The sequence below is a fragment of the Rhea pennata genome, chromosome 8 (genome assembly GCF_028389875.1).
Source record: "Rhea pennata isolate bPtePen1 chromosome 8, bPtePen1.pri, whole genome shotgun sequence".
Lineage (NCBI taxonomy): Eukaryota > Metazoa > Chordata > Aves > Rheiformes > Rheidae > Rhea > Rhea pennata.
In genome coordinates this window covers 27,439,589-27,450,775 of record NC_084670.1, presented here as the reverse complement: position 1 = coordinate 27,450,775, position 11,187 = coordinate 27,439,589, and the positions used below count along the sequence as shown (strand labels likewise).

At 49.2% G+C, this 11,187-nt stretch overlaps 1 protein-coding gene across 1 annotated transcript; it reads left to right on the top strand.

Moving 5' to 3' along the window:
• Positions 1-2,018: 2,018 nt before the first annotated feature.
• HSD17B7 (hydroxysteroid 17-beta dehydrogenase 7) lies at positions 2,019-8,896 on the top strand. The gene is made up of 9 exons (XM_062581177.1): positions 2,019-2,053; positions 2,136-2,339; positions 2,415-2,507; positions 3,083-3,197; positions 3,807-4,001; positions 4,960-5,064; positions 6,576-6,632; positions 7,209-7,307; positions 7,923-8,896. Exons 1-9 carry the CDS (start codon positions 2,019-2,021, stop codon positions 8,019-8,021), a joined length of 1,002 nt encoding a protein of 333 aa, XP_062437161.1. The 3' UTR covers positions 8,022-8,896.
• The last annotated feature ends 2,291 nt before the right edge of the window (positions 8,897-11,187 follow it).

Here is an 11,187-nt window from a genome sequence, read left to right as displayed (position 1 = left end):
CATGGAAGGGAAAGGCGTTTTGAATTGGTGAGCCAGGAAGTTGTTTATGTTTTATGATGGCTGAAAGGTCAGAGAAGGCTTTGCGGGAGAGGATAAGGGTGGGAAGTATTCTTTTGCTATCTGGAGAAAAAAGCTGAGTTTGTAAGCAGTGCAGAGAGCGCTCTGGAGTCCTGTTGGTGCATATACAAAGATCTGGTGCAGCACCTCCAGATGCAAGAAGGATTCATGATGAGTTCTCTAAAGAGCACTGGCTTTCTCCAGTAGCACTGTCTGCTGCAACCTGGACAGCAGGCAGCTGGGGTCAGAGGCACAGTCTACACCATATTCCCCCTTTTCCAGTTTCATGCACCCAAAAATTACACATCAATTCAAACTCTGCAGCCCCTTAGTCAGAGCACTGCCTTTGGAGTAGCAAACTTACTAGCAGGTAGTTTAAGAGGCACTTCAAATCAATAAATACAATAGGAGGAGGAGCAAATTAATGCATTGGATTAGGTTTTGGAGAGACAAAAGGGAAATCTTGTCCAATTTGGTGAAAAAGATTTGCACCAGCTGGAACTCGTATGCTGTATGTGAGAGCAAAGCTTGCCAAGGGAACCAAGAGCCAGAGCCATGGAGGACAGTCTCGCGGTCCCAGGGATCCGCTTTGCATGGCAGTGCACAGACCCTTGCAAATGTGTCCAGGCTGGGGTTGAACGTCAGTGTGGAGTCCAGCTGCCTGCTAGAGTGCAGAGGCTTTGGCTGGCTTGCCCTCATGTGGGAATGCTGTGCCCGCAGATGTGTGTATATAGTGCTTTGCTGCAGAACATCTCGGCTCAGACCAGCCTGAAGGAGTGATGACATCTGGTGCCCCCCAAAACAGGTGGTTGCTCTGGGGAGCCCCGACTCTGGCATGTGTGGCACGCCACCCCCAGCCGAGCACTCGCTGCCGCAGCGCACCAGCACCTGGGTGGGGTGCCCGGCTCCTCTCTGAGGAGTGGGCTGGGACAGTGGGGTCCACGCAGAATGCGGGCTCAGCACAGGGAGGGGGTAAGGAGCTCAGGTAAGGCTACTCCAGAAGCCTGGGGAGCAGTGGCTGCAGGTGTGGGGCCAGGACTGATGGACAGTGAGGGCTGAGGTGAGGGGGCAGCACAGGCTGAGGTGATGAGCAGCATGGGCAGCAAGGGCTGAGGTGAGGGGGCAGCAAGGGCTGAGGCGATGGGGCGCTGAGGGGAGGACGCAGCGCAGGCTGAGGCGAGGGGGCAGCAAGGGCTGAGGCGATGGGGCACTGAGGGCTGAGGGGAGGACGCAGCGCAGGCTGAGGCGAGGGGGCAGCGAGGGCTGAGGCGAGGGGCAGCGAGGGCCGAGGCGAGGGGGCAGCGCGGGCTGAGACGAGGGGCAGCGCGGGCCGAGGCGAGGGGCAGCGAGGGCCGAGGCGAGGGCGCAGCGCGGGCTGAGGCGAGGGGCAGCGAGGGCCGAGGCGAGGGGCAGCGAGGGCCGAGGCGAGGGGGCAGCGCGGGCTGAGACGAGGGGCAGCGCGGGCCGAGGCGAGGGGCAGCGAGGGCCGAGGCGAGGGCGCAGCGCGGGCCGAGGCGAGGGGCAGCGCGGGCCGAGGCGAGGGGCAGCGAGGGCCGAGGCGAGGGGCAGCGAGGGCCGAGGCGAGGGCGCAGCGCGGGCCGAGGCGCAGCACGCGATACGCGCGCGACGCGGCCGTTAGGGCGCCCCCCTGCGGCCCGCCGCGGCCCTGCGCGCAGCCGGCGGGGGGGTGGAGAGGCGCAGGTCCACCCTGCTCACGTGGAACGCGGGGGGGAGGCGGTGCTCCGCGCCGGCCCCGCCCCGGCGGCTCGGGCCACCGTCACGCCATCGGCAACGCGCGCCGGCCCCTCCCCCGGCCCCTCCTGCGCGCTCCGATTGGCCGGGGGCGGGCGGGAGGCTGGGCGGCGGCGTCAGGTGCGTAAGGCGGTGACGCCGCGCCGGCGGGGGCGGGGCTTGGCTGACAGCGCTTAAATGGCGGCGGCGGCGCGAGGGCGGGAGGGGAGATGGAGCGGGTGGTGCTGGTGACGGGCGCGAGCAGGTGAGCGGGGCCGGGCGGGCGTTGGCGCGGCGCGGCGCGACGCGACGCGACGCGAATAACGGCTCGGCGCGTGTCGTTGCAGCGGCGTGGGGCTGGCGCTGTGCCAGCGGCTGCTGGAGGAGGACGGCCGCATCCACCTGTGCCTCGCCTGCCGCAACGCCCAGAAGAGCGAGGCCGCGCGCGGGAGCATCCTGGCCGCCCACCCGGCCGCGCAGGTCTCCACCGTGCAGGTGGACCTGGGCAGCCTGGTGTCCGTGCTGCGTGCTGCCCGCGACCTCCGCCGCAGGTATGCGCGTCCCCGGCTCCCCTGCCCCCGGGTCCCCTCTGCGTGCCCCTCACTGCTCTGCTTCCCCCCGTGCAGGTTCCAGCGCCTGGACTTTGTCTATCTCAATGCCGGCATCATGCCCAACCCCCATGTGAACTTCAAGGCCCTCTGGCAAGGCCTCCTGACCGGGTAGGAGCCTGTGGGGTGGCTGCAGGGAACTCCTGTCCTGTTTTGGGTTTCTGAAGAGTACCTTTCAGCTATGAGTTACAGAGCATCTTATGAAGCTGTAGCCTTAGCCTGTAAACAGGGAAACTGAGCTGGGGAACAGCATGACTTGGATTGAGCCTAATAGGGAGATTGCATGTAGGTGCCAGATCATTTCCTTATCTGAACTAGAGTTAATCCTGGGATGTGGTTCCATACTGAAGCTTGGTTTTGTTATGAGTAAGAAATGAGAAAGCAACTTTTTTTTAAGTGATCATTTACTCTGGTGGCAACTCTAAGCTGTAAGTAACAAGTATTGTTTAACCAGTATTGAGACTTTTTTTAAAAAGGGACTCTAATACTTAAATTTTAGAAGCCCAACAAATTTTCATGGATTAATAGAACAGCCTGCAAGAGGGGGAGGGGGGAAACTCGAAGGTCTCTCTGTAGACTTTGAGGTGGAGGATGTTTCTGAGTGACTGAAGTGCTGATCTGGAAGAGCAGGGAGAGCAGATATCTCCCTGCAGTGTTCTTCTCTAACTCCAGTTGTTAACTTCCAGCAAGGTGCTTCGTATGCTGACTACTGCAGAGGGAATAATGACCCAGACAGATAGGCTTAATGGAGATGGACTGCAGGAGGTGTTTGCTACCAACCTTTTTGGACACTTCATACTGGTGAGACTGTATTTGAAGGTCAGACTCTAGATCTGCTTAATGTGGATTATGATGGATACAGCAGGGTATTGATGAATCAGTTCCACCTCACAGATCTTGATGTTCTGATGAAGATTGGAGCCTGACTAGTAAAGAGTAAATAAGTGTTGTATAGAACAGTGAGCTTTGTCCCCTTATGTGGTCTGCTCCAAGCCCTCTTTGGAGGAATCAGTAGAAAGTCCTATGCTTTACTGAAATTGCAACAAATGATGGTAGTTGTTGTGAGGCTTAATGTAATCTTAAGGATGCTCTAGGTTGTTAGTAGATAGAGACAAAGCTGACTACTTTCTCTCCAGAGAGAACATGTAGGCTTGGCTCTATTAAACTCTGAGGTGCCAAGCAGCTGTGCAAAAGAATGCAATCTGATTATGAATGTTCCTTGTGGAACTTGTGTTATATCTGAATAGTGGCAGCTTCTCCTGGTGGAACTTGGCTGGTATGTGTGCTGGCCACTATAGTGGAGAGTGGCCAAATCTAGAAAGTCTAAAAGCTGCAAGCTTATCTCAAGGTATGGTTTTATAATTTTAAAACTACTGTGCTAAATAAGTTAAAACAACAATGCTTCTGCAGGTTCGACAACTTGAATCTCTACTCTGTGGTAATGAAAAGCCATCACGACTCATCTGGACCTCTTCCAGTAATGCTAGGGAGTCTGCGTTTAGCCTCTCTGACTATCAGCATGCCAAGGGTCGAGAATCATACAGTTCCTCCAAATATGCTACTGACCTGACAAGTGTTGTCCTAAACAGGAAACTTAATAAGCAGGTAATGATGGTGTTTGTATGTCTGAAGAAGCATGATGAGCTCCTACTATAACTATCATCAAGTTGTTATTACCTGATTAAATTTCTTCATAGTAATCTGATAGGTTCCCTAATGCACATGTAATATCAAAGCTGAGATTGAACCAGTGGTGTAGGTGGTAGAAAGCAGTTAAACTGTTGGCTGTAAGGCTTCCTGGTTAGAGAATATGCTGAGGAGGCTGTTTGGGCTTTTGAGTTTTTTTTTTTTTGACAATGAATTTTGTCTGAAAGCAGAAGTAATTAAAGTTCTTACCTTACAAGCTATAGCCTTCTCTTTAGACAAAGGAGCTGGTCTTAAAGAGCTGAGGACTGCTACTTGGACTACCCTTTACTTTTGGTGTACTTGTCTATTACAACAAAACTGCTCAGGCAGCTTTGTCTGCAAGCGCTTGAGGTACAGGCTATCTTGAGCTATACACCCAAAGCTGGTATTCAAGCCTGTCACACTAAGACCTGTGAGCAATCTGCCTTTGTCAGACATGGATTCTGTTTGTGGACTACAGTGCTAATTAGTGATTGCTCTTGCACTTTCTTCTGAAGTGCTTATCCTGAGAAAAATGACCTAATTCCCAAAGCCTGTTTTTTTTTTCCCTTAAAGGTTGGCCTCTGAGGTAGAGTGGGCTGTAGTTTGTTAGGTGGCTGCTGTAGCTGTATGGAGACTACCAGACTAGGATTCTGGTATGTTAGGAGACAGCCTTTGGTCTTGAGCTTGTTCAAATTCAATAAATTGAGGCTCACTACATCTCAAGGGACCTCCTGGACGTAAAATTGCTCTATATTTGGTCTCTGGAGAAGAGAGCACTCTTGTAATCATTTCTCTATACTCACCTTTATTTTCTTGTTGGGAAGAATTGAGAGGGAAGGAGTTTGTCCTGTTTGTAATTTAATTACTGTTTCCAGACTGACTGTTTTCTGTGCAGGGCCTCTATTCCAGTGTTGTTTGTCCTGGTCTTGTTATGTCTAACATGACCTATGGAATTCTGCCAGTTTTCCTATGGAAGCTGCTCATGCCCCTCATGTGGCTGGTAAGTTGAACTCTAGGTTGGGTTTTCTGGAGTTTTGTTGGGCTGGGATTGTAAACTGCAGTGGTGTACTTCATAGCAAGTGATAAATGTTGGGCATTTGGCTCCTTGCTACTAGTATTTTACAACTGTCTTCTGTTAGAATAGGCAGAGTGGTCCCTTGCAAGGGACTGTCCATTCTAAAGGAGCTGGAGGCCCCTCAATGCCTTACTGACCTTCTGAAGCAGCAGGCCCCCTGTGGAGGGGAGAGGGTGATCTCTTCTGTTCTGGAGCCCCTTGGAGCATGGGGTACAGTGGAGAGAGGCTAATGGATCCCTACTGCTTATACTGGCAGCTCACTTGCCTGCTCTGACCCTTAGAACTACTACTGTGGCAATAGTGCTAAATACCTATAATCTGGGATCTGGATGCTGATCCTGGTAGGAGAGGGGACTGTTCTCGAGACTGACTCTGCATTTCTGCTGCTTTTGAGCTAGTCTTCCTTTCCCTGTCACTCTCCAAGCTGTGTTCAATACATTCACTGGATTTGCTGCACCCTCTTGGTATTGGGTGGAGGATGCAGCAGTATCTCTGTTTTGTTGTGGGTTCCTAATACAAAGCAAAAGTGAAAGCTAGAAGCAGAGGAGGCTTAGCCAGGCCTTACAAACCTGCCCTTTGCTGTCTTGAGGCCTGGTTCCCAAACTGAATTCCTCTGACTCCCTGAGTTGATGCTGTTGGACACCCCAGCAAAACACAGCTATGCAAATAGACCCAGTTTAACCCTTAAACCATGACAGCACTCATCAAGGCTCCCCTTCAGAAGGATTGCCAGCATGTTGTTGGCTTATTAAGTCCCATGGATTCTAGTGTCACCTATACCTAGAAGCCTGTCCTCTGTACCTTGAAATGCTGTTTGCTTCTAGAATACAAGACTTTACTTTCAGAGTTCTTCCTGTACCTCTGGAAAGCAGTCTCCTGCTTTCTATTACTTCTCTGCTTGCTTTCCAAAAGCCTCTTCTTTGCTTTCCAGATTCAGTATAGTTGTGTCCTTGTATGCAGACTGCTTCTCATAGCAGCAATACCAAAGCTCGGAGATCTGCCTTTCTCCTTAAGCTGTCTAAGGTGGCAGCTGATCCTGATGGATCACCTTTCTCCTGTCAACGGGTAAACTTCTCATTTGCCGTGCCACACTGGTAGTACTGCAGCTTCTCTCTGCATCTCCCTCATGCAGTGCTGAGACCATTCAAGAAAAAGGTGCCTAGAGGGCCCATTGCCCTTTGCTATGGGGATTCTCTATGTGTAGAGGTGCAGCGTAAGAATGGCTGACTGGTGGATGGCTCCAAAGAACTTTGAGCTTGTGATAATAAAGGGATATGTGTTGGTCATAAGTGTGGTATTAACTGTAGTCAGCTTCAGAAAGCACTTCTACCTGTGGTGGTAGATCTTGCATTACTGGCTGCAGGGGGCTTGCCAAAGAAATTTTGGGCCAGTGTGCAGATTCTAGCATGAAGATATTTTGTTTTTTTTTCCCTCAGATACGTTTTTTTGCCAAAACTTACACTCTGACACCATATAATGGAGCAGAAGCACATGTAAGTAGTTCACAACTTGATTAAGTCCTTTTTCTCTGTTAACTCTTCCCAGTATCTGCTGGCTTGAACAAGTAGTCTCTGTAGGGCTGATGAGTATGCATTTTTCCTTCTAAACAGTGTGAATAGTAGCAGACCAGTTGTGAGCAGGGTTGATCCAACAGGTGGTGCTTTATGCCCTTCATCTGATCCCCATAAAGTATTTCAGAAACTGTTCCTTCCATCACTGTCAGGAGTGCTGTTTGACTTGCTTGCAGTCTGGCAGCCATGGGTATTTAGTTAAGAGGAAATGAGAGGAATGCAGGATGCAATGTGGATCAAGTACAGTAGTGAGCACATCTAGGTACATGAACCACTTAAATGCTTTCACACTGGGAATGTGAACTGTGGTTTACTACTGGCTCAGGTGGGTTGAATCTGTGGGGAGCAAGATCAAAATTTCTTCTCTGGACATCAGATCTTTCTGCTTCATAAAATCACCTGTGGTGTGCTCACCTGTATCTATTAGCAGGCAGGTCCTTGACTGCAGGCCTGGCTGGGACTGCCGAATTCTGTACACAGCTGTACTGTTCTTCCTAGGTGTGGTTGTTCAAACAAAAGCCGGAGTCCCTGGATGCACTTGTCAAATATCACAGCTGTACTTCTGGACTGGGAAAGAGTTATGTGGAGCCCAGAAAGGTAACTGGAGAAATGGATTGCTGCTGAAGGGGGCTTGGCTAGGATCTTACTTTGCAATCCCTTCCTGGAAAGGTTAGTGCATAGGGTGTCCTGTGGGTGGAATGGGAGCAAGATGAATGCTGAGCAGCAGTGATGAGTTACTCTAAGAATCTCATAAATACACACACAACTACCAGGCTCAGGCTGGAGTCTGGTAAACCAGGAGAAACCAGGGAAGATTTCCTGCAGAGGATGTGAAGCTTAGTGAACTGGGTAGGAAGAGGGTGTCAGTCTGAACAGAGCTGCAGTAGTTAGGATGTAGATCAGATGGGACAGGTGTCTGCATGCTTTCTAGTAAGTGTAGCTGGGAGGAACCTATGGATCTATTCTATGTGGATGTTACCAAGCAGCACACCTGTAGTGTGCTGGAGATCATAGGCCTAATCTCTACCATTAACATGCTGTCAGACAGGAGGTGGGGAAAAGCATATTGCCGTATTAACAATCAGGCAGAGTGCTGTGTGTTCCTTAACTGTACTATCCTTCACTTGCACCCCACCATCCCTAGAGTTGCCCTCACCATCTGTGCTGGCTGCTGTCAAGAGATGTCTCACAGTACTGATCTTTCTCTTTCAGATTGATGTTGATGAAGAAACTGCTGAAAAATTTTATGAAAAACTATTGGAACTGGAGAAGCAGGCTCTAGAGAGATATGATGATCTCTTAGATAAGTAAGGCCAGTCTCAGTGGGTAACAAGCTTGTATCAAAGATGTGGGGTTTCTTCCTTGTGGTGCTAATTGTGATGCCTGCAGTTCTGCAGGCATGTGACTTCAGAACCTACCTTCCTTCTCTGCAGAAGGTAAACAATTCCTGAAAATGGAAATGTGAAACTGAGAAATAGTCTTTCTGGTATGAGGTTTTTCTGACATAAAACTGGAGACCTGGTGTAGGTGGAGACTGTCTTAACACAGTTGCAAAGCATTATCTTAAAGCATGACTGAACTGTACAGTTCAGGAACAGCCTGAAAACATGTGGTTTAAATATCTGGCTTGGTGCAAGAAAGGCAGTGGTCTGGTGCTGTTCCAAGTCCTGGCTCCACCCATCTTTCTAGATGGTGTGGACATGACACATTACCTGTGGCTAATCTTCAAGTACTTGAAGACCCATCTTCAGACGAGCTGCTTTTCCATTTGTACACCAAAGTTGGGGTCTGTTTTCCAGACATGCTCAAAAAGATTGAACCTTAATGAAAGTCAGGCTCTTTAGAGTGTCTGAAGGAGAGCTTCTCAAGAGCTGGGTAGTCCTATAATGGAAATATCCCCCTTCTCAACTGCAACTTGAGGGATACCTTGCTGTAAGAGGTGTGAGCAGTCCCTGGGTGTGGAGCCATGGGTTCTAACCACAACTGGCTGGAAAGACTGCTAAACTGATGTTAACTTGGTTTCAGAGCTAGTCTGCTCTGCTCATAGCAAGAGAGAGGTTACCTTGTTTTAACTATTAATTTGTCTTTTTACTTACTGTACCAAGTATTCTTCCAGATGTTTATCTTGAGAGCTTCAAGTACCTGGTGTACCTTAAATGCTGCTGCAAATAAATAATTGGAACTGACTTGTGTCCTTGCTGAAATGGGGTCTTTACTCCAAGAACTGAATGCCTTTGGTTTGGAGGGCTGGAAGGGAGGATGTGTGTCTTCCTGCACAATAACCCTGCATGTACCTGGGAAGTGTTTTGGGGAGGTGCTGTTCTTTCTTTAACCACCCATTTGGGTTTGCTTTATGTGTTCCTTTTAGCTGATACTAGTGTCTTTAATTTTTCTGAGACTTCAGTGTAGTTATGGTAGATGCTAAGCCCAGAAGACTTGAGAACAGCCTTGTGGTACTCTTGTTCTGTTTAGCTGGTATGTAATGTGTGGTGCTCTGTCCTCCTGCAAGTAAACAAAGGGAATAAGCACAGTAGTGTAAAGGGCAGAAGTCTTCCTTGAAGAGCCTTTGGGTTTTCCAACTGTGAAGCAGTGAAAGAGGACTTTTTTTCCTCTCCAACTTATGCTTTAATACCTATGGTGTGTCTGAGACTATTTCCCAGCTTTAGGCCCTGGGGAGAAGTAGGAGTCTCTGACCATTGACTTGTCACATAATTACAGATTAAATCTGGCTTTGTCAGCTGGCTCTAGCAGTGCTTGGGCACTTCCTGGGGGGCCAGCAGGAGCCAGCATCAGGCTAGGAGGAAGGCTGTGCTGTTCAGCTGTGCAATCACTTGGCCTGAATGTGGGTTCCTACTGCCAGGCAGTGGAGATGAGGGCTCCCTGAACACACAGGCTCTGAAAGTGTGGCTGCTGTGCTCAGCCTAGTGCACCCTGCTGAAAGTGCTGGCGTGGCCAGAAATAAGGTTGGCTCAAATATTTGTGTGGGAAGCTGCAATGGCACAAGCCCACAGCTGGCATTCAGGAACATTAAAGTCTTGCAGAGGCTTTTCATTGAATTGTTTTGTAGGGAGATACAGGTTTGAACAAAAAATTCTATGTGGATTTTTTTTCTCTAATGCCTTTGAGTGCATCTGCAAGGCAATGGTGTGGCCTTCTATGTGCTGTAAATGCAGCTCAGTCCTGTGTTTGGGCTGAGCACCACTTCTCAGCCCTCGTGTGCCTTAGGTATTCACAAGTATCAGTGTGGGTAAGAACAGAATGAGAAATTTGGTATACGTGGAGCAAATTTTCCCTTGGCTATAGCCTTAGCTGTTTAGATTTTCAGAGCAGAAGACATGTGCTATGGGTACCATCATGTAATTGCCATAAAATGTTGGTGGGGAGGGATTTATGGAGGCCTGTAGTCCAACCTCCTGCTTGGAACAGGTGTGTTCCCACACAGCAGGTCTGGGTGTTGTGGCTGTGTGTAGCCAGTCCTGAAACCCTGTGGGGCTGGAGCCCCTCACCTCTCTGGTGCCCTTCCCCAAGGCTGTGGTGCCCAGCTGGGGAAAGAATCACTGACAGATGGTCAGCAACTGTCTGATCCTTGTTGAACTGCTGCATACCTGATCCCCACAGCATCCTGTGGTGGTGTCCAGCTCCTTGTTCTGGAGAGTGAGTAAGCACTTCCTTTGGTTTTAGACTGCTATGTTGATAATTTTGCTGTACTTTTGCCCTGGGGTGTAGTAGGAATTGTTCACCCCTTATGCCTTAAGTTTCCCCCAACCATCTTCTAGCTGGAGGCACCCAACCTGCTTGGTCATTTGTTCTGGGAAAACTGTTCCCTGTTCTAGTTCTTTGCTATTTCTGTCCCATTCCCTTTTTGAAATAGGATGGATGGTACAGCATGTGTAACTCAAAACAGTTCAACACAGTGCTTTTTGTCTACCCTTGTGCTCTTTGGCATTCTGGGCCCGTGAAGTAAGTACAACTTACTGGGAGATGGGAGGCACAGGGTTCTTATCCCAAGTTAATTATATGTTGTTCTGCACCTTCTCTCAGACAACTGCAAGCTGGGTTTGAGGCTTGATGCAATGCAGAGTAATGATGCATGCAGTCCTGATGGTGTAACTGTGACAGTCTAAGGACTCAAACAAGGTAAGGTCTAGAGGTGTAGAAGCAGTACACATTTTTTAATAAGCAAAGCTAGTTAAGAATAATATCTATAAAAGCAAATACTTTCTAGTACACAGGAAAATACATGCTAGAAAAATACATACTTTCTAGTATACAAGCTCTTTTTGAGCCTGGAATAAAGCAGCAAATTTCTGGAATGAGCAGAGACATGCAGCAATACCTAAGAGTTCAAAGTGTTTTTTTTTTTTTTTTTTTGAAGTATGTAGTTGTGTAATATGTGCAATTGTTAGAGGAAGTTATATCTGATGGGAAGGGGCAAATTACTTTGGCTTGTGGAGCATGCTGAGGTTGATGGGGAAAG

Coding starts and splice junctions, on each gene's coding strand:
- HSD17B7 (XM_062581177.1), top strand. CDS start 2,019: ATGGAGCGGGTGGTGCTGGTGACGGGCGCGAGCAG. Junction 2,340..2,414: donor GCCCGCGACCTCCGCCGCAG/GTATGCGCGTCC, acceptor CCCCCCGTGCAG/GTTCCAGCGCCTGGACTTTG. Junction 4,002..4,959: donor ACAGGAAACTTAATAAGCAG/GTAATGATGGTG, acceptor TTTTCTGTGCAG/GGCCTCTATTCCAGTGTTGT.